This window comes from Pelophylax lessonae (genome assembly GCF_965119305.1).
Source record: "Pelophylax lessonae genome assembly, chromosome: 2".
NCBI classification, from domain to species: domain Eukaryota; kingdom Metazoa; phylum Chordata; class Amphibia; order Anura; family Ranidae; genus Pelophylax; species Pelophylax lessonae.
The window spans coordinates 149,789,264-149,813,207 of record NC_138769.1 but is presented as its reverse complement, the minus strand read 5'-3'; the positions used below and the strand labels follow the sequence as shown (position 1 = coordinate 149,813,207).

Below are 23,944 nucleotides of genomic sequence, written 5' to 3'. Positions count from 1 at the left end.
TAAAGTTAATGTGCGTATAAAGGCAGGCATCAAAATACTTTTGGTAAAATAGTGTATATAAACAAGCCCTAAGTAGTGTTATCTCTATTTGGAGGAAACGAACAATGCTAGTAGGGTTTACAACATCCAATAGCAAAATGAGCTGTTGTGCATGTAAACAAATAGATACAGTGCCAACTACAAGTCATACGGATCAGTAGCAGAAAACGGATATGGTTCGGACGTGAAGGTGTACTCTTTTTCTTTGTGCAGAGAAGGTAGCAATTACTTGGTAAGTAAAAACAGCAAATCAAAAAAAGTATTCATTTTTTTCATTTCCATATACTGTAGATTCCAACTAAAATAAACAATTCCCCAGCCCACTAAAATTCACAAAGTCATCAAACCTGCTTGCAGAACTTGAACTCTGTGTTCAGTCTCCTCCAGCTTGGAAGACGTAGACATCTGAGTCTCTTGCAGTTTTCTGAAAATAAATTACATTAGAGGATAAATGAATGACTATAGACAAGAACGTTTATGGCTTGTTGGCCAGACAGACAGTAATATTGCATGTTTATATATTGATCCAGTAAAAAGGGACCATATAACAACTGATGTCAACTTGTACCTGATGTCATATGCCACAGAAAAGGGGATTGAGCCTAGGTTCTGTTCACTAAAGGTTGAGAACATAGATGAATACCTGGTACAAAATGAGCTGTCAAGTGGCAACAGCTTGTCAAAAGATAGGGAGATTTTACAACATGACTTAGCCTCTCCTGTCCATCTCTTTCAATCTTTATTAAGTAATGATAATAAAAGTGTTGTACAAGTACCAGCCGTGGATTCACTGTTTCACCGTGTCTAGCAAACACATTGACTGAGGTTTCCCATGACTTACTAATATTGGTTCCTCGGTACTATAAAGAACCTCCTTTGTCTAGTCTCCCTATTGCCAGAATTGATTTTTTTTTATTTCTGAGGATTAAGAAATTAACTGGCAAGTGAGAAGATGAGAAGCCTCCACCAAGTGACAGACCAAACCTGTCATTTACAGATACAGAGATGCAGGTATGCTGATATCCTGAGATCAGGTATATGATGAGCACATGTAAGGCAACCTACAGAGCTCTTGGAGAAATAGGTGTGGTAATTAACATATAAGATTGCAAGGGACGATGGTGAGGCAAAACAGTCATCTATACAAAAGCAAGTCTATTATGAAAAAAAAATAAAAAATTACGAATAAGTGTCAATATTGACATTAAAATGTATTGCTTAATTTGCTGCAGGTGGAAGAAATTTTGAGACAATTATCTACATTATACAAGCACAGGAACTCCTAACTTTGGCCTATACCACAGTACCAAGGATCAAAGAGGTCAAAGCAATTCATGCCTTTCACTTTGTTTTATGTGCTGTGATCCTTTTTCCAATGTGATAGAATTACTGTCCAGGTTTTCAGGGTTAAACTGCTCAGTACCTAGTATGTTTTCCCGGGGGTATTTTGCATTCCTTACCTGCACAATACATCACAATAAGCATAAGTAAAAGATGTGGAAATTAAGACAGGATGTCTACACGGAGATGGGAGAAGAGGTTCCCCAACATGATTTAATGTAATCATTCACTATATTTCATAGAGAAATTTACTCCAGGGAAAAATACAGTACTCTAAAATATGTATGCGTGTTTGCGTGTATGTGATTATCTATGTAAATAATAGATAGTGAGTCAGAAGATGGACAACAGTTGCCCAACAGTTTTTTCTTCCATGGTAAGGGAGTCTAGTCATCAAAGTAACAATGTCCTACACTCTCGAGGTCATTACCACATGCTGGCTAATTGTGGCAAATTAAAATATTTCCTATTAAAGAACTATATGATATTTTCTATGTTTAAATAAACATAAAAAGTGGTGGACTTTCTTGTAATTATATATATATACTGTACTATGCTGGGCAACTATTTTTGTTCATTACATATGCAGGCTCTGGTTGTTGCTTTGCAGGACTACATAACGATTGTGCCTTACTGCTCCTAACAATACATATCTGGGATATGGCTGACTCAATGAAAACAAAACATTCGTTGTGTGGCTGATAACAGGGAGTAGTAAGTGAATTGAGAAATTGCACTGAGCCACTAAGCGAGCGCCCTCTAGTTTCTAATCTAGAAATATCTATGTATAATGTGGATGTTGCAGTCTGCAGCAAGTAACCACCAAATGGTTAAAAAATCTGAAGATCCAAAGTCTCATGTGTATGCACTCCAGCAGTGTGCAGAAGTGAACTCTCCTTAGATTTTCAGTTTGCCAGGATCTCACAAGAACGTTGAGTGATGTTGCCCTTACTTAAACCATACATGAATCAAAACAGGGCCAGTTCAGTAGAACAGGCCGAATGTTGATCCATGTATTGGTTACCTGGTTGTACAGAAACGATCAGTGCTGCTAGCTATAGCCAACAACACTGATCATTTTATTCTGCTGGTGGGGAAGGCTCCCCCCCCCACCAGAATAGAATAGCTCAGCAGGAAGAATTCCCTCATCCACATTGAATGTGTGGATGGGAGTATCAGCTAATTTTTATTGAATTTTTTACAGTCTGCCTTAAGCCCCGTACACACGGCCTGCAGCCGGGCCAGCTTATGTCAAAGGGGCATGACCGAAAAAGGTCTGCCGACTGGCTCCCGGTCAGCGCTCTCAGCCAATGGCTTAAAGTGCAGACTGGTACAAAAGAAAGGAAATCCTCTAAGGCAGTGGTCCTCAACCCTGGTCCTCAGGGCCCACTAACAGGCCAGGTTTGCAAGATAAATGAAATACATCCCAGGTGATATAATTTGCTGCTCAGTGATTGCAGTACTCTAGTCTGCATCTCCCCAAGGTAATACTTAAAATCTGGCCTGTTAGTGGGCCCTGAGGATCGGAGTTGAGGACCACTGCTCTAAGGGGTTGGGACTTTTTAGGCACGCAAAATAGAACAAAAATTGATAAAAAATATTATCCTTTTTTTGTACATAAATAGATTTAATCTATTTATGTACAATAAAACGATAATATTTTTTTATCAATTTTTGTTCTGTTTTGCATGCCTAAAAAGTCCCAACCCCTTAGGGGATTTCCTTTCTTTTGTACGATTGAACACCGGGATGTGGCACCTCATCTAATAGGGGGTCTTTGTTGTGGACTAACCATGTTCTCTAAAGCGCAGACCAGGGTGTTCTGGAGGGGGACTGTTCCGCTGTCAGAACAGCAGGGGTGGTTGCTGTACCAACATCAGATTGTTAGTACAGCGTCTCGGACCTAAACCTTTTTTGTTCAGCCTGCTCTGTTGATTGGGAAAAAAAGCCTAGTACATGCTGCTAGTTAAGTGAAGTTGAGATACAGTGAGGTTGAGAGACAGTGTATGCAAGTTCAAGCAACTGGCAGATTTCGAGTGACCTTTTACCCAAACATTCATACTGAGGTGTCAGACTCAAAGTAGAAAACGTTATGATAAATTTTTAGGTTTAAAAACTCAGATTCTTGCATGTTGCAACTGGTTCCCTTCGAATGGAAGATCTAAAAGTTACTCTATACATACATAACCAGCAAAAACTGGATTCATGTTTTACCGTAAAATCATTTTCTCTGATGTTCATTGACGGACACAGCTCCATATCTTTTTTGACCCTTGGGTTATGCTTCTCTTCATAGGAGTAGGACACTAGGTGGAAAAAAGTTTGACTACGCCCATAGGGAAGTCCCAGGGGGTATACTCCCACTTCCTGCTCTAGCTCTTAAGTTTTGTAACAGTGTCAGAACAACATAACCCCCAACTCATTAGAGGGGCGGGTTCTGTGTCCGCCAATGAACATCAGAGAAAAGGATTTTATGGTAAGACAAAAATCCAGTTTTCTCTTTCGTTCTTTGACGGACACAGCTCCATATCTTTTGACCCTTGGGACATCCCAAAGCAGTGTCAACATGAGGGGTGGGAAGAACACAGCAATAAACATACTTCCCAAAGGCTAAACATAGCCAACCAGGCAAAACAGGAGCTCAACCAGGAAACAACTTGAGCTCCCCTGGCAAAAATTTTCACACTCAAAGAGGACTAATCCTCTCCAACAGCGGCCTGCAAAACCTTGCGGCCAAAGGGGGCATCAACAGATGCCAACATATCTACCCTAGAAAATTTTGTGAAAGTGTGCATGGACGACCAGGTGGCTGCCTGCACCACTGACGCCAGATGGCGGAGGGCCCAAGAGGCACTAAGCGCCCTTAACAGGAAAACTGTTAAAAGACCTTTAATACAAAAGGCCTGCACACCGTCTGCCTGATCCAATGGAAAAGGTCACAGCAGATGCTGCCAGCCCCTTACAGGAACCATCCGTAAGGACAAACAGGGAATCCAATTTTTTTGGAATGATTCAGTCGGCGCCAGGTGCACCCTTATTGCCCGAATCACATCGAAAGAATGTAAGGCAATCTCTCTAGGGTGCTTAGGCTTCGAACACAAGGAAAGCAACACAATGCTTTTATTTAAATGGAAACCAGAGGCGACCATAGGAAGGAAACCGGCAGGTACGAAGCACCACTCTATATCCGTGAACCACCAGGTAAGGTGAACAACAAAGCAGCTGCCAGCTTTGACACCCTCAGTACAAAGAAAAAAGCCACCAAGAAAGGCTACCTTCTGGGACAATGTAAGCAGAGAAAGATTGCAAATACTTTCCAATGGCGGTTACTGAAGAGCCGACAGCACCAAGTTGAGATCCCACAAGGGCAACGGAGACTGTACTGGGGGGAGCCAAGTGGCGAACCCCCTGAACAAAGGTGCGGACTACAGAAGGCGTAGCCAAAAGACACAGAAAGCAACCGCCAATGGTCGAACTTGGTCCTTGATGGTACCCAAGGCCAGGTGCTGTTCAACACCTCGCTGGAGGAAACCAACTCCAAATCACCAAAAAAGAGTGAGAGTGAGCCCCAGGGGATTCACATCCGCAAAGTACACTCCTCAAAGGCGATGGTAAATCTACCTAAAAGTAGATTTACTAGCTTGCACCAGTGTGGGAATCACCGATTCAGGCAACCCTCTAGCCTGCAGCACTTGGCTTTGACAGCTTCGACAGTCATTAAAGCCAGTGACTGTACAGCAAGATGGAAGATTGCCCTTGAGTCAACAGATCTCCTCTAAGAGGAAGTTTCCAAAGAAGATCGACGACCAACTGTAACAGATCTGCGTACCAAGACTGGCAAAAACGAGAGGCCAACAGAATCAACTTGGGAGTTACCCACCAGAGATACCACCAATGAAACACCTGATGTCCTGTATATCAATCGGTAGTCTGGATGCCTTCAGAGCCCAGACCCCCTGAACACAATCTGTGTCAAAACACACCACGCCACCCGGACAGTCTGGCATCCATGGTGACCACTGTCCAGTACAGGGGAAGGAAAATTCACTCTGTCGAAGCAGCGGAGAGCGAAGTCACCGAAGCAGGGACCTTTTCGTACCCCGGCTCAACAGGATCAGATTGTCTAGAGACTGTGGATCCTCGCTTCACATAGCAAGGACCTCTCTTGCAGAGGTATCATGTGGACAGATTTTGGAACTCGTCCCATGGGAGGAACACCCTAGATGAGAGCGAGTCTAGAACAGACCCAGATAGTCCAACTAGGTGGTAGAGCTGCACGATTAATCGTATGAAAATCGCGATCTCGATTCACCCCCCCTGACGATCTAAACCTGACATATGCTCGATTCTTTGCATAGCTGCATAGCAGAGAGAACAGCTGTGGAAAAAAAAAAAAAGCCTCCCGGCAAACGCCTATCAGCATTAAGTCTCCCAGTAACTATAAACAAAATGATTACATTTGTATCTTTCCCTTCCCTCTGCCAGGGAGAAAGGAAGTTTAACCTCTTAAAGACTAGACATTTTTCTGACAATTGTTGCTTGCAAGTTAAAATCATTTTTCTTTGCTAGAAAAGTACTTAGAACCCCCAAACATTTTATATATATTTTTTACAGAATAAAATGGCGATTGTTGTAATATTTTATGTCACACTGTATTTGCGCAGCAGTCTTTCAAACGCAATTAATAGTCTTTAATGAATAAAAAAAAAAAAACGTAACCAAAAAGTTATCCCAATTTTTTTTTTTGTTACACAGAGAATCATGATCTTTATTCCAAGCTAGAAAATCGTGATTCTCATTTTGGCCAGAATCGTGCAGCTCTACTAGGTGGACAGAACCAAGGCCAATACCTGGAAATCAAATTTCCAACCAAGCTCCTACAGAGTCTGCACAGTAATCTCCCGGTTGTCCGTTAGAACAGTCAGAGACTCTGCTCATCGAACATGATCACCCGGGTACTCCAGTACCACAATCCCCTGCTGACACAACGCCAACACTGGGGCGAACACTCGTGCAAACCCCAAGGGCTGTGGTGAGACCTTTTGACAATGCTCCTTGCCCACGGCAAGCGAAGGAAGTGCAGATCCAGGGGATGGGGGGGGGGGGTTGGGCCCAAAAGACCCACCGTGACTGTTTAGACGGGCTGGGGGAGTGGAAGGGAATCCGGGGGTCCGACCATCCCAGGGAGGAGCCCACATCCACGCCAAGGGACCAGAAAGGGAGAGGGGGGGGACACTATTTAACATACTATGGAACCGAATGGGCACCACTCCGAGCAGACCACCTCCCCAACTTGGAATGGGGGGTGCTGCGGTCCAGAGGTACGCTGTGGACTTAGGTCGTGACCAGGGCTGTGTGTTTTCGTGAGGAGTTAAACTCGCAGGCCCGTCCCCATCCAGTGGGACTATGTTGCGGCCGACCTAGCTCGGAGCGGAGGCCTGCGTGAGCTTGCGGACCAAACTGGGAAGACTGTAAGGATCTAGGATATCCAGTCGGTGGCCCAGTCTAGCAGTTGATTGTAGTTCTCACAGGAACCAAACTGATTGTAGCTCTCACAGGAACAGAAAATAATAAAAGAAGGAAAACAATTCAGTTTAAAAAGGAAAAAATGCCACGAGATCCCAGAAAGGAACTAGGTCCTTACTCCTGACTAGGCAGAAAAAAACTGAAGAGCTAGAGCAGGAAGTGGGAGTTTACCCCCTGGGACTGCCCTATGGGCATAATTAAACTTTTTTTCTGCCTAGTGTCCTACTCCTATGAAGAGCAGCATAACCCAAGGGTCAAAGATGATATGGAGCTGTGTCCATCAATGAACGAAAGAGAAACAATGCTTTTCTTTGTATTTATATCTGCTTTTCATAAATATATTACAGTATTTTATTCTGAGGGTTTTGCTCCTCCAGCAGTAGGGATAAAATAAATATGAAATCAAGCGTGCGTGAAATCCATGAATATTGATGTAAGTATACACACACACACAGTCTGAAATTGTGTACTTATAGATCCATGCAGAAGACTAGAGCTAGCACTCACCTCTCCTTCTCAGCAAAGTCATTTTGTAACTTTTGTTCTTTCTCTAGAGCCAGATTTTCCGCCTGGTTCTTCAGGGTCTGTTCATATTCCCGGATTTTCTCTCTAAGTGCTTTTATTGTAACCTCTGTAGAAAAACAATTGGGAGAAAATGTGTTTACATAGCTCTGTGTGGTTATATAATACAAGGCTTTCTTTACCCTGTAGGATCAGTGTGTTTTAAACTCCATCTCTTCAACTCTGACACAAAATCAATAGATATGAGTCCCTTTGGAGACCTTTTACTCCCTAAATGTTAAATTGAACTTTAAACGTTTCAGTTGAGAAGGATCAATGGATTTTGCTGGGAAACAGAGCCAGGGTTTCTGCAACAAGCCTGAAAAGAAAAAAATCAATGCTAAAACATAATATCACCTTATTGAACAGTTTCAAATTATCTCTCTGTTGAGCTGGGATTAATAAAGTCTCAGTGTGGGTTAAAGCATGAATTAACATGTGGAACCGTTTATTCATCTTTCTGCGCACATTAGGACATTAATTTCCCGTAGCCTCCACTTGTATGATGAATGCTCCGCATGCCTCTCTGCTTCTACACCAGATATTTGCATATTTCTGGCATGGCATTGTGATGTAAATCAATTAAACTCACTGTAAAGCCTTTGGACATGTACAATTAAAGAACCACACAAGATGAAACATGGAATATTAGCTTAGCGGCAACTCGACAAAATTCCCACTAGTATTATTGCGTTTTCAGTTCTACACTTACACAAGGAATGGATGAAACAAAGCTTTCAATTTACAGGATGATTATATGATAAATTACATCTTTTTATATAATTATGGGGGAACTAATGACACCCCTTTTAAAATGTTATCTACTAGGAGACTGATAGGAAAGGATCAGTTATAAAAATCAGCCATGGCATAAACATTATGCTTACATAGGTACATAAGACCATACTGGACGGGTCTATGGATCAGAAGTACTATTTTCTATATACTGGCCCAGGGCTTGTACTGAGAGCCAGGAGTACTGGATAAATTTTATTACTACTTTTTTTTACTACTTTTTAAAATTGAGTAGCTAACAGGTGCACACATGGGTACACAACTTTTTGGGTATTTGCCAAAGTTATCAGATGGCCATTTTGGGCCTAGATGGAACAGAATCTATAGAAAAAGGAAACAGCTAGGTATACATGTTAAAACAATGAAAATGTATTTAAAAGATAAGTTTATGAATTGCGAATGTAGAGAAAAAAAATGAATTAAAAGTAACCAAAAACCAGTATGCTTGCCCTTAGCCCGTACTTTGACTACTTGCCATCCACCCACAGTAGTTGTACTGTAAGTGTGTGGCAGCTCCCAGCCGTGTTCACACGCCCCTTGCTAGCACGTGCTGTGATTCAACACAGCATGAGTTTGGCAAATGATTTCAGACAATGATTTTGGCTGAAGTCAGCTGATCAGCTGTGGCCAATCACACACAGAGTTCTGTGTGAACAGCGATCTGGCTGTTTCTTCTCCCTGCAAAGCAGGGAGAAAAAGCAGACCGATAATAAAGTAAAAGTAGCACATATTACACACATCACACACTGTTAGGCACACAGCTAACCCTTTTGATTACCCCTAGAAAATAACCCCTTCCTAGCCAGTGTCATTAGTACAGTGGCAGTGTGCAGTATTAGCACTGATCACTGTATTAGTGTCACTATTGTTGTCAGTGTCAGTTAGTATACCGCCCAACCAGCGCCAGATTGCCTGCCACACTATCACAGTCCCACTATAAGTCGCTGATCACTGCCATTACCAGTATAGTGTCAAAGCTGTATAAATTCCAGTATGTACTGTACACCAAAGTTTGTAAATGCTAGAATTTCATTTTTGAAAAAAACAATATACATTTATGTGGTTGTGTATAGCCACAAGTGTAGGGGCTACCTAAAGCGCTTGCTTTATAATAATATATTAGTGCTTTCAATAATAATTACAAGAAAAATATATAAACACTAAAGTGTTAACAGTGCATCAATATTACAAATAAATACAATCTAAACAAATAGTTTACAAAATGAAAATTGATCCAATGCAATTTAAAGTGTAAGGGACATATCAGGTGCTACTGTCTCATTAGTGCGCAAAAAGTTCATAATAAAATTTCATAAAGTGACTTTTGTGTAGACGGTTCAAAGGTATCCTTAGTGCAATATGAAGGATTTTAAAGTGCAGGTGCTCTGTGCCCGGCATCCAGACTAGCCTTGTGGTGACAATCGTTTTCCACCGTGAAGGATAATAAAAAAAAAACTCACTCACCAGAGAGAATGGGTCTTATATGCCTTATGGCATTAAGACAGGACAACACTTGTTTGGCCACCAGGGCCAGGATGGATCCTGCTTTAGGGAGCAATACCTCAGCTTTCAGTAATGGCAGCTTTCACTCCTCTTTATCTATACATCCAATCGGTAAGGATATAAAAAAAGAGAGCTCCAGATGGAGTAATACTGTTAAAAGTATTTTATTTTCTTCCACGATACAGATTGAGATAAGTGAACATGCAAACACGATAAAACCGATAAAAAGCGTCACTGATGGAGCCTCAGAGTGTGAAAGAGGTGATTACCGTTTTGCGTTCCACTCGGCTCCCGTGACGTCACAGTGTGCGTTCCACCTTACGCACGTTTCGTCATCCCGTTGACGTCTTCGGACTGTTGTCCGGTCTTAATGCCATAAGGCAGTGGTCCTCAACCCTGGTCCTCAGGGCCCACTAACAGGCCAGGTTTGCAAGATAACTGAAATACATCCCAGGTGATATCATTTGCTGCTCAGTGATTGCAGTACTCTAGTCTGCATCTCCCCAAGGTAATACTTAAAATCTGGCCTGTTAGTGGGCCCTGAGGACTAGAGTTGAGGACCACTGCCATAAGGCATACAAGACCCATTCTCTCTGGTGAATTAGTTTTTTTTTTTTTAATTATCCTTCACGGTGGAAAACGATTGTCACCACAAGGCTAGTCTGGAAGCCAGGCACAGAGCACCTGCACTTTAAAATTCTTCACATTGCACTAAGGATACATTTAAACTGTCTACACAAAAGTCACTTTATGAACTTTTATTATGAACTTTTTTGAACACTAATGGGACAGTAGCACCTGACATGTCCCTTACACTTTAAATTGCATTGGATCAATTTTCATTTTGTAAACTAATTGTTTAGATTTTATTTATTTGTAATATTGATGCACTGTTAGCACTTTAGTGTTTATATATATTTCTTGTAATTATTATTGAAAGCACTAATATATTATTATAAAGCAAGCGCTATAGGTAGCCCCTACACTTGTGGCTATACACAACCACTTTTTCACCCTTTACTACAGCAGCTGCATATTCACATTTTACAACCCAGATCCAATTTGTGGTCCATTTGGCGTGAGGGATATACTGCTAGTATATTAGATAATATATATGTATCAGAATACATTTTGGCCTAAATTTATGAAGAAATTTGATTTCTTTTAATTGGATAGATTTTATAGCAGAAAGTAGCAAAAAATTGTTTTTTACAATATTTTTAGTCTTCTTTCCTTTATATACAGTATTAAACAATAAAACAAAAAAACAGTGGTGATCAAATACCACTAAAAGAAAGCTCTATTTGAAAATGCCAGTTAAATTAGCACAGTGCTGAAAATTGCCCTAGTCATGAAGGGGGTAAAACCTTTCAGAGCTTAAGTGGTTAAAGCAGATCATTCAAGCTCTTAAAATGGAACTATAGCAAAATAAAAAAATACACAGTCTATATGTTCCTTTCAGGACAGGTTTCTTTTTATGCCTAAGGCTCCATGTACACGGGACGCTGGAAATGGCCGTTTAGGAGCAGTTGGGCGTTTTTTTCAGAAGCCCCTGAACCCATCTACATTTTATCTTATCTGTCCATGTACACCAGGTCGTTTACAGTCATTTGCAGGCAGTTGCGTTCAGGGACTGTTTTTAGAACGCAATTATTTGCGTTCGAACGTGTGTTTCCCGGCGTTTCAAACGCACAAACACGTCCGAACGCGTCCGAACGCGATAACCCGCGTTTAGCGTTCGCGTTTTTCCATTTTAAAGGGGAATAATTTTTTTGACCTCTAGGAACGCTTCTAAACGCAAACGCCCGCAAACGCCACTTAACGCCCGCCAAACGCGGGTACAAACGCGACCGAACAGACGTTTCAAATGTCCTAAAAATTCCAGCATTCAAAGGGACTTTTAACAACGTCCCATGTACATGGAGCCTAAATGTTAAGTACAAGATTACATTTGCAAATCTAGTTTTTCTTAAGAATAATCAGAACTCTTTTAAAATGCAAACAGAACATTTAAATGTAATTCACAGGTTCAGGAGAACATATGGGCAGTAGAATGCTATTCCTCTGCATATGTACGGTTATTAATACAGTATACACAGAAGTTCAACAGATTGCTCTGCAGAGGTAAAATGAGGACACGGAAGGACTAGAAAAAAAAAAGAAACCCACTTGCTAAGGAAAAAAAAAAAAGTAAAATAAATGTATGTCTTAGATGCAAATATGTTCTATATAGCAACCATTGCTTATCTATCTCTACACAGTATGCAATAGCCTCACCACTTCACTTTCCTATACAAAAGACAGCAATTTTAACTATGCTGTAACTGTTTTTGAGTTAATGGGTAGTTCCAAGAGATATTTAGCAATTCTATTTTGTAGAGTTTTCACACGGGCTGTCCGATCAGGTCCATCTTTCAGTTTTTCAGGCAGACCAAATCGGATCTTGCACTCTCCCCTATGGATCAGCTGATGTCAGCAGACACATGTCCGCTGACATCCACCGATATCCGATCCGATCCTGTCTGCAAAATCCAGATGGAAGGTGGTCCTATTTTCCATCCGTCTGTCGAATTGAATAAAAACGGATTGGCGGTCTGTTTTCACCTGATTTCCTCATAGAGGAGAGCGAGACTGTGTCCATCTCCACTCTGCACAGCAGAGCGGACAGGACCTATCATCAGCCTGCTCAGCGGGGATCAGCAGACCGATCCCCCGCTAAGTAAGCAGAGTCCACCAAACGGTGGCGCCTGTGTAAAAGGGGCCTTAGAGTAAGACCCGTTCACACTGGGGCGACCTGTCAGGCGACCTGGTCGCCTGACAGGTCGCCTGCCATAGAGAAGCTGTGGACCCGTTCTAATAGGAGCGACACAAGTCGCTCCGACTTAGAAAAAGGGTCCGGAGCTTCTTTGGGGCGACCTGGAGCGACCTGCATTGACTTCAATGTTATGAAGTCTGTGCCGGCCGCTCCGAGGTCACGGTGCGAGCTGCGCACCGCGACCTGTGAGGTCACCCCGGCAAGTCGGATCGCCCCAGTGTGAACGGGGTCTGAATCTAAAACCATTTATTTATTTTTGCATTTTGAATACTAAATACTGTCAGGTTCCCATTGGGGAGATTTTTCTTTACATCCTGTTCTCTGGACACAATGGGAAGTGGGCGGAAATCTCTCCAAAGTTAAGAAAATAACACGAATTGAAAGAGAGTGCCTAAATAAGAGTCTCTATTTTTGGATTCTTCCTCACTTTCAGTCCTTGTGACAATGGAGTTCTTCTAACTCCTCACCACGCCATCCAGAAAAAATAAAAAGTTTTGGCTTTAGATACACTTCAGTAAACATTGGCTGCCCACATTTATCAAAATGTCTGGGGGAAGAATCATGTCAGCAGACTGCACCACATCAGCCAATCAAATATAATGTTACTGCCAGTCATTATCCAGCTCTCTGCTACGGTAAGCATTATGCTGTACTACTTATTACAGATGGCAGTTTTAATGGTTGCACAAAGCTGACTTCCTGTAATAAGAGAGAAAAAAAACTGCCAAGTGTTCACCTGGTACTGTATGTTCTAATTGATTTACAGAGATGTTTGCATTAGCATAATACACTGTTCTCATTTAGGCTGTAATAGAAAACAGACTGCGACCAAGGCAGGCACATTTCTTAGTAGTATGCCTGTGACAGGTTAACTGTAATCAAGCTCCGTACTCTCTTTGAGGCCAAGAATATTCAGCCTAAAGAGAAACACGTAAGCCATCTAAATTGTTTTTGAGTAGCACTCCAATTAGTCTGTTTTTCCACAGTATTTTAATTAGTTAAGGTCCTTGGCTCCAAGGTGGCCTGAGCTGGTCCTGGTCACAGAGACGTGTATAGAATAATTGCTTCAAGCTGAGGAGAATAGCCTGTCCTCCCACACTGTTCAATGTAACCAACTTTTCCTTGGTAACACCAAACTTCCAACATGGAAACATCACCCACTTAGGGTACACAAATGGCATGGATTTAATGAAAAAGCTAGACTAGAGATAAGCGCTTACAGCTTATATAAGAACATACTGATCCCTTTTTTTTTTTTTTTTACTTTGTACTAACCAAATTATTATACAGACTGAAAAACAAACCTCAATGCATATAAAATTTATAGTGCAGAATGCTGTATTAGGGCCACCTTTCCAGAATCCCTGTGATCGGGGGGATCCAGGTGGACCCCATGTCACTCTTCTGTCACTTGTCCCCACTGCTCTCTCCTAGGTTACTACTATGCTGAAAATACTGAGCCTGGACTGACATGAGGCAATGGGCTCAATTCACTAAAAAATCTCATGCGATAATTGAATCACGTGGCACTTTTTCCAATGAGCTCATAAGATAATGAAAATGTTGATTTCTATCACTACCACCTTATTGGGCAGTAGCGGAACTACCAGGGTCGCAAGAGTTGCATGTAACTGGGCCCTGGTCTGGAGTGTGCACGAGTGACGCTGTGATTCAACACAGCAGGAACTGATCTGCGGGTACCACGGACTCGATGTCCAGCCAGCACCCACCGATCATTAGCCAGAGAGCCAGAATAGCGATCTGCCTAAGTAAATTAGGCAGAGAGCCGTTCTGTCAGTAGGGAAGGCATGGATGCTGGGTCTCTGTAAAGCAGGAACATGGATCAATGCCTTTTCCTAGTAAAAGCACCTTCCCCACAGTGAGAAAACACTGGTTAGGCACACAGTTAACCCTTTGATCGGGCCTGAGATTAACCCCTTCCTAGCCAGTATTAGTACAGTGACAGTGCATATTATTTTAGCACTGATCACTGTATCAGTGTCACTGGTTCCCAAAAAGTGTCAGTGCCCCGACTGTCCGCCGCAATATCGCAGTCCCGCTTAAAGTCGCTGATCGCCATTACTAGTAATAACATTTAATAAAAATATCCCATAGTTTCTAGACGCTATAACTTTTGCGCAAACCAATCAATATACGCTTATTGGGAATTTTTTTCAAAAATATGTAGCAAAATACATATTGACCTAAATTGATGAAGACATTTTTTTGTTTATCATTTTTTTTATTGGATGTGTTCTATAGCAGAAAGTAAATAATATTGCTTTTTTTTTTCAAAATTGTTGGTCTTTTTTTGTTTATAGCGCGGGAAAAAAAAAAATGGCACTGGTGATCAAATAAAACTAAAAGAAAGCGCTTTTTGTGGGGGGAAAAAAAGGACATACTTTTTTTTTTGGGGGGTACAGCGTCGTCACGACCACGCAATTGTCAGTTAAAGTAACGCAGTGCTGTATCGCAAAAAAATGGCCTGGTCATGAAAGAGTAAATCTTCAAGGAGGTCAAGTGGTTAAGAAATGTAAAAATATAAGTACAGTTTGGAGTAGCTGCTACTTTTTTGGATCAGTTCTGTCAACAGTAATGCCTAGAAACCTAAATATGGAAAAACACAGAATCACCGGGGCTGATTTACTTAAAGTATAACTAAAGGCAAAACTTTTTTTTACTTTTGGATAGAGTGCAGAGGGATTAGATCCCCTGTCAGTTTTTACTGCTGTCTGAGCCCCCGTCTGGGAGCTCACCCTCTCTATTTGTCCTGTTTACCGTTTTAATTGAAAGTGAAAAAGTAATAGAGTGGAAAATTACCAACGGGGACACTAATTCTGGTGATCTGGGGGCCCCCAAGGAATACTTTTCATTTGCATGGATTTCCTCTCACTTCCTCTTTTGGCTATGGGACAGGAAGTTAAGGGAAATCTCCCAAATGATGACATTTTTTTGTTTTGGTGGAAGAAAGGTGTTTATAAATGTGTGTGTTTTTTCCATACTATTTTCATTCAATATTTGACATTTATAAAGATATTTTGTATTTACTTAATTTAACTTAGTTGATTTTGATACCCCACATGTGTCCTGTGAAAGCAGCTTCATCTCATCTTTTTTCTTTTGTATTAATCCATATGCTGCAGGGACCACACTAACTTGAGTTGGCATATTTCTACGGTATAAACCATTTTACCTCTTTATTAGCAAAAAAAAAACTGACAGGGTTTTTAATCCTTCTCCATCCTATCCATCCCACTGAATATCACATCATGAGATAAAATACCAAATGGCTTCATGAGATAAATACCTCACATTTCTATGAAATAATTAATGCTTTATTTTAGTAGCGTTTTTTTTGTGCAAAAAATGTTTTGAAAAACGCTATGAGCCATTTTATCCCAAATTTAAAAAAGGGAAATAACTCTTTGTAAATTGAGCCCAATCCCTGAAAAATAAAAATCAGTGCACCACTAAACAAAACAGTCAGTGTGAACATACGAAGGAGGCAAGTGAAATCACCAGGTTGAAAAAAAAAATAAAAAATTAACTCCAGGTCTTCTCATAGCTTTGGTTAGCCTGTGGGAAAATTGTTATTCTGACAATTTTTTATTCTATAGGAGCAAAAATTTTAGGATACTCTACACATCACTACAATTTGATCTTGTTGGAAATTCCATTCCAAAACTGTGGGCATTATTATGGAGTTGTTCCACCATCCCGCTCTTGCAGCTATAAGCCCCTTGTCTATTTTGAAAAGGCTTTCTAAAATATTTTATAGTATCTGTGGGAATTTGTGCCTATTCCCCAAGAAGAGCATTTTTGAGGTCACAAACTGATGCTGGATGAACAGATCTTTCAATTAATTCCAGTGAGGTTGAGGATATGGCTCCAAGCAGATCACTTGAGTTACTCCACACCAAACTCCACAAACCCCATCTTTATGGAGTTGGCTTTGTGTCCAGAATTACAGTCATGCTGGAAAAGAAAAGGGCCTTCCCTAAACTGTTGCCAAAGTTTAACAGCACACACTTGTCTAACATGCCATTGAATTATGTAGCATTGACAGAACCCTTTACTGAAACACAACCATTTCGAGAGAAGTCCACATGTTTTTGGCCATACAGTGTATTAGACTCTGCCTGTGACAGAAGAGAGAGAACTTGCACCACATAGGCTTTTGAAGTACACTCCCAATGACTGTGTGAAAAGTCGCATAAAGGCTAGTTGCAAATAACTCAGATTATGGTAAATTGAGTAATAGGTATAAATGTGATTCTGCATCACAGTATTGAAAGCATAGTTGGGCAAACCTAGTCCATTCAAAACTGGTTTTGTACCATGTCTGGTAAGAAACAAACCCTACAAAAAACCTTTGAAATCTGTAAACTTTAGCAATATTATGGAAGTGTAAAATAAATCCCCATGCAATAAACCTCCTAACTATATTGAAGGCCTGCTTATACCAGGTTTTCACCACATTCACCACCATTCAGAGTCTATCAAGCCACAAAGTGGGATCAATCTCTCACTGATATCACGCTAGCTCAGAGTCTATCAAGCCACCAAGTGGGATCAATCTCTCGCTGATATCACGCTAGCTCAGAGTCTATCAAGCCACCAAGTGGGATCAATCTCTCGCTGATATCACGCTAGCTCAGAGTCTATCAAGCCACCAAGTGGGATCAATCTCTTCCTGATATCACGCTAGCTCAGAGTCTATCAAGCCACCAAGTGGGATCAATCTCTCGCTGATATCACGCTAGCTCAGTCTATCAAGCAACCAAGTGGGATCAATCTCTTGCTGATATCACGCTAGCTCAGAGTCTATCAAGCCACCAAGTGGGATCAATCTCTCGCTGATATCACGCTAGCTCAGAGTCTATCAAGCAACCAAGTGGGATCAATCTCTCGCTGATATCACGCTAGCTCAGAGTCTATCAAGCCACCACGTGGGATCAATCTCTCGCTGATATCACGCTAGCTCAGTCTATCAAGCAGCCAAGTGGGATCAATCTCTCGCTGATATCACGCTAGCTCAGAGTCTATCAAGCCACCAAGTGGGATCAATCTCTCACTGATATCACGCTAGCTCAGAGTCTATCAAGCCACCAAGTGGGATCAATCTCTCGCTGATATCACGCTAGCTCAGACTCTATCAAGCCACCAAGTGGGATCAATCTCTCGCTGATATCACGCTAGCTCAGAGTCTATCAAGCCACCAAGCGGGATCAATCTCTCGCTGATATCACGCTAGCTCAGAGTCTATCAAGCCACCAAGCGAGATCAATCTCTCGCTGATATCACGCTAGCTCAGAGTCTATCAAGCCACCAAGTGGGATCAATCTCACGCTGATATCACGCTAGCTCAGAGTCTATCAAGCCACCAAGCGGGATCAATCTCTCGCTGATATCACGCTAGCTCAGAATCTATCAAGCCACCAAGTGGGATCAATCTCTCACTGATATCACGCTAGCTCAGAGTCTATCAAGCCACCAAGTGGGATCAATCTCTCACTGATATCACGCTAGCTCAGAGTCTATCAAGCCACCAAGTGGGATCAATCTCTCGCTGATATCACGCTAGCTCAGAGTCAATCAAGCCACCAAGTGGGATCAATCTCACGCTTGCTCTTATTTAAAAGAAAAACATGCAGTATAATAAACATGTTTTTATTTTCAATAAATTTTGCTGAATTAAAATCTGATGGAAAACCAACACTTCCTAGGAGTGTTGATCCCCACACACTGCTCACTGCTTTCTCCTGCTGTTCTCAACATTACTATTGTCTCCTATAATGATATGAGGTCAGCAGGAAGAACCAATAAAAGCTTTGTGGGGACCCACAAAATCAACACTCCCAAGAGTGTCAGTTTCCCAGCAGACTTTGGGGGCCAATTTCTCAAGATCGAAGCAGTGTTTAGCAGCACAGACAGCAGGAAAGATAAGTGCGTACAGTCGCCTTTTACAGGTATGCCTTTTCTAGAAATGTAATATACCAGCAGGGTCCCTTTAAATAGTTTGGTTCAGCTACATGTCAAAGCAATTTCTGGTCTGAGAGTAGAATTCTGGGTTACTAATGAAAAATTACATCTTCAATGCTTGTTCTTAAACGTACAGTGATTGTGCAAGATTCTGACTAACAATCATTCAATCACTGTGAGCTTTGCTTACAATAAATAATTTGATGAGATTCCTTCAACCACTGAGTTTATCAGATTTTCTTCTAATACTAGCTCTGTTTTAAAGAAAAATAAATAAATAAAAGCAACATATATTTATCTTACTGTAATTTTGCCTTCACCTCACCACAGAGATGTAATTTTAACAGAGTGTAACTTGAAATACACCCTGCGCAGCATTTTATATAAATACACATTCATGCCTTATCTTAAAATCAAGAAAGTCAAATTTCAAAGTGAATGAAAAAAAAAAAAAGTCCTAAACAGTAAAATTCATAAGAGAAAGAGAATAAAAAAAAAGACAGACTTAATAAAGAAAGAGGAACTAGTCCCTTTGCAACTATTGCATTAATTAAATCTGGCTCAGTGCCAAGTCTAATCCTTAAAATTATTTGTCAACTTTATAGAAGCAAACTTTGTAAAGGCCCCATAGAAGACGCTAATAGGAAATCCTTTCTTTGGTATTCAAACAGACCAATCAAATAATGCAATAGGTGTGACCTTTCCTGTCTATCCTGAGAAGGTAAGATAAAATAATGCTGGTGGATGGTTATGTGACATTCAAATAAAAAAATTACAAAAATTATTCACACATCTTTTCCATTGTGCTTAAGGGCTTTAAAGCCCAATTCCAGACACAACCTAGTATTTTGCTTTGGACAGAGCAGGTTATTATCTCTGACAATATTTTATTGCCTTTTGTGCCTTCCTGTCTTGGTGAAAACTGCCCCCCTCCCTATTTTCTGCCCTGGTTTCACAAGGTAGTGAGGAATCAATCTCACCAATGGGGTCACTGGCAGAAATAAAAACCTGCCAAAATGTCAACTTTTACTTAAAAAAAAAATGGCGGTAGCTGAGGTTTAAGATTTTCAGCTGATTGAGGAGCTTAACATATTGCATTAAACAAAAACTATGAATGTTTACTTAATTAAAACAATCAAAATTCACCTAATGTTTCACATGTAAGGAGACCTAAATAATATACAGACTCCATAGTCAAGGTTCCTTGAGAAGTCATTGTTTGTATAACTAACAGTTTAACCATGAGAAATTATTGGTTGCAGATCAACCTGTGAGCTGTGTACAGAAGGGCTATGTCTGACCTCAGTTCACCTGTTAAGCAGCTAGTATAGGATTAAATAATATGGCCTCTGTAAGACAGACTTTAACACTGATCTAATAAGTAGACAGGGCAAAGACAGAAATCTGCAGCACACTAGTAATAATGCTATAAGCCTATAGCCTATGCTATACATGTAAATATTAGACACCTATATAAAAACTGTTCTATGCAAACACATCATCTGTGAAATTCCTAAAATAAAACAATAAAAAGTAACAGACACTGCAAAGAAAGGGAAGTACCAGGATATCATAGAGAAATAATGTAACAAAAAAAATTATAGTGCTTACAAAATTCCCAAATAATGTAGAAACCCCAAACCAAAACAAGATCAATAAAAAGATGGTGGAATTACATTTATAATTTTTTTTTCATTAATTGAATGCCCACCAAGACAATACTATATATACACGCTATACCACACCTTGGTTTTTTACTTCAGCAAACTCTTTGTTGTATTCTTCTAATGTCTCTCGAAGCTTCTGGTTTTCTGTTTCGATATCATGCATCCGTTGGACCTTTAGTTGTAATTGCTGTCCCAGATCCAAAGCAGGTACTGGATCTGCAAGAAAATACATACAATCAGTAGCTGCAGCTAATATAAGGACATATCCTTCATCTTAATCCATTTCAGATTAGTTACAGTGTTTACATATCCAATGGTTGGGAATTTATTCTTTTTTCCCTCTCTCTCTTCAGATTTATTTCTGTATTTACCACAACCAGATCACTGGAGTCTGTAGGCACAGAACTTTTGGTGCCCTGAGTAATAACCCTTCTTCGAAAGATTACCTTTCTACACTAAACATTTCACTTTTTCCTGGGCTTAACTTGTTTTATAATATTGTGATAATTTATAAATAAACTTGTGTGTTTAGATTGTAAGCTCTAAAGAACAGGGCAATCTGATTCCTACTGCTCTAAATTGTATTGTAACTGTAATGTCTGCCCTCATGTTGTAAAGCGCTGTGCAAACTGTTGCCACTATATAAATCCTGTATAATAATAATATAATGTGAGGACAATTCCTACTGCTGAATTATACAGGGAAAAGTCGCCTCTGTACCTTCAGCCACAAGCCTACTGCACCGAACGGCAATCTGGCATCTAATGTGCAATTTTCTACAGGTCAAGCACCTTTAAACATGTCTGATTGGGTTACACATGTGGCCAAAGTTGGAAGTTTCTCCATTTAGCTCTTGAGCAACTTGGCCCTCATAATGAGAATTAGAAATGCATGCGTTCTTTATGTTGTGCTCAACACTGGCTGTTGTCTGGAGTATCTACATTGCACTAGGATTACATTTTATGTATGTACTAGATTTTAGCTGTCCATTTGATGATGTTCTGTATATCTTGTGTGTCTCTGTATCAGAGAGTTTCCTGGAATGAAAAGCATAAAAAAAAAAATACAAGCATTCAGAGATTTAGTTATTTACATATGTCAGTGTGTTTTTTTCATGTGAATCCATGAAATCATTCAAAAGAACATACAAATTCTGTATCAACAGAGCTCAAGTCCAATTGGAGCCTTTAGCAGCACAAGGTAGATAGATACTATTGAATGGAACACTGGTTAGTGGTTTTCTTTCTAAAAGTTATTTTGTATGAAGAGTACGATAGTTTATGTTAAGGGCCGTTTTAACAGCTCTGAATGGTTGCAACTACTACCTGTAAATTTAAAATACACAATTGTAAAACCTGGATGCATGACCCAACCCAGTGTCATTGTTTTCTTTATAACACATCAGGTCATGGTGCAGCTTGTTTGCGCTGCGATATACACGCACTGGCATGATCAGCAGCCATAGGAACACATATGAAAAAATGCACGAGGCCCTTGTTACCATATAGACAGATGACATTAACACTTATAAAGAAGCATTGGGTTACATGACCAGATATGATTACCTACACTTTGGTCTGCATTACTAGTGAGACAATGCCGCCATCCAACAAGAATGTATCAGCAACTGTGTGAACCATGGCAGATGCATTTATTTAGCACATCTGCAGGATAACTTGAGATGGGTGGATACACAGTTTACCACAATAAAACCGATTGCTTGTTCAGGAGTATCTCACAAATCTCCTATACCATCTGCTGTAATAAATGATCCACACCCTAAAAGAACAAGTATAAACTACCATACTGCTAAATATTTTTCAGTTGTATATTTTAGGCTATATAGCAGTTGACAAGTGGTCACATGTTCTATTAAATTGTTTTTTCGCAGCTCTATATCTCCTAATTGCAGCAGACTGGGAGCTGAAATTGGGGGGAACAAGTCAATGGCTTGGTTAAAAAATAAATATCTGGATGAGTCAAAGTACATTGTAAAACCTCTTGCATATTTTTCTATATGCTATGGGATTCATTTTTGCATTAAAAGTTGGGTTACCCTTGAAAAGCAACTTATGAGGTTTCATTTTCCAAACAAATAAAATCTCTGACTGGCTGCTATAGGCTGCAGCATAAGCGTTTCTTCAGAATTCATAAATCAGCCTCTGAGCTTAAAACTAAACTCTAGGCACAAAATGTTAATTAAATATTTTTTAATATCCTAAAAGGATAAAAATTCACAGTTTGCACCAAATTTTCTTGCAAAGGTAGATATTACCTTACAAAGGTAGATGTGGAATGATCACTAGACTTAACGTAACCTGTGCAGAGCCGTGGATGAGACTCAACAGCTTCTTCCACTACTGGATGCCAGTAGAATATACTACAAGTAAAGAAAGTATAGTAGAATATACACTACCGGGGGCAGATACCAGACCAGTCCTGCGTACAAGAAGAGACAGTGACTGTATCTGGTCTATATTGCAGGATTTTCCAGCACAGAGGCAAAGTGCAGGAGTTTTTCATGCTGGATGACTGCATAGGTCCAGAAGAAAGATCCCCAATAGTCTAGTAAGAATAAACAAAGCTCCTGTATTTGTTTTGCATGGGATTTACCTTTAAATCAGTTTCTGTTAAAATCAGAGAGCTTATGACAGGAGCAGAAATGCAGTCTTCTAGGGGTGTTCTGTGCCAGATATAGTGCAGAGGACACCCCAAGTGTTGCCATGGTAACCATAGTTTACATTTTTGGGCTAGTTTTAGAAAGTCATAGCTGACTGCAGACGGAAATAGAAAGGCAATTTTAATAACATTAAATTACAAAATGGCTTGTGTAGCAATAATCAATTTATTCAGTATTCCCTTAAATTTTACTTAAATATGTGTGCTAGAATTTAAATATGGAAGCCAAAAGTCTGAATACTGAAGTCACAGTGCAGGTGGATATTACCTGAATAGACAGTTCCTAATGCATTCCACTTTTCATGTTGAAATGGAAGGGGAGCATGCAAACATAGAAAAAGCAGCAGAAAAGGATAATGTAAAAATTGTACTGCAAGTGTTTGCAACAAAAAAAAGGGGGCTCAATGCTGCACTCTATGGACTCCACAACATCCTAAACCGCAAATTGCACATTTCAGAAATTCAGGTAATGACAGTTAGAATACGCCATTCAATGTTTCAATATCACTTCTTTGAAGTCCTCCTAGTGGGAAGACAGTGAATTTCATGACTATGAGCTTGGACTGCCCCACATCCATACAGTAATATTTGAAACATTGAATGCCGTATTCTAACTGGCATTACCTGAATTTCTGAAAGGTGCAATTTGTTGTTTAGGATGTTGTGGGGTGGGAGTCCATAGAGTGCAGGGTGGAGCTGGTCGGGCCCTTATATGTGCTTGTGTGTGTTGATGTGGTTTACCGGTTGAAAGCGCTTCCACAGGTCAATATCCAGTCAGTTGTGGATTTTCAGTAACTGATTTTTTATGCTATTAATTTTTTTTTTCAATAAAATTGTTCCTTATTCATTTAAACCAGCGTTGAGCCCCTTTTTTTGCAACCACTTGCAGAGGTGTCTGCTGTCTTTTGTGTTCTGACTGTACTTGGATGCGCAGGCTCCCCGGTTGATATTTGACCCTTTGGTGTAAACTACAGCAGGTAGTGCCTCTTCCCTACATTGGGTTGAGTGGTTACAAGGTTACCCTAGAGACATCCTT

The 23,944-nt window shown here is 40.3% G+C and overlaps 1 protein-coding gene across 2 annotated transcripts in view; it reads right to left on the bottom strand.

The window, feature by feature from the left end:
- Positions 1-23,944, bottom strand: part of CUX1 (cut like homeobox 1) — a 615,616-nt gene that overhangs the window by 319,876 nt on the left and 271,796 nt on the right. For both annotated transcript variants that reach the window (XM_082244943.1, XM_082244942.1), the window contains exons 5-7: positions 20,308-20,445; positions 7,414-7,537; positions 387-463 (exon numbers count right to left, since the gene is read on the bottom strand). In XM_082244943.1, the coding sequence (XP_082101069.1) occupies positions 387-463; positions 7,414-7,537; positions 20,308-20,445 (339 nt within the window). The remainder of the gene's footprint in view (positions 1-386; positions 464-7,413; positions 7,538-20,307; positions 20,446-23,944) is intronic.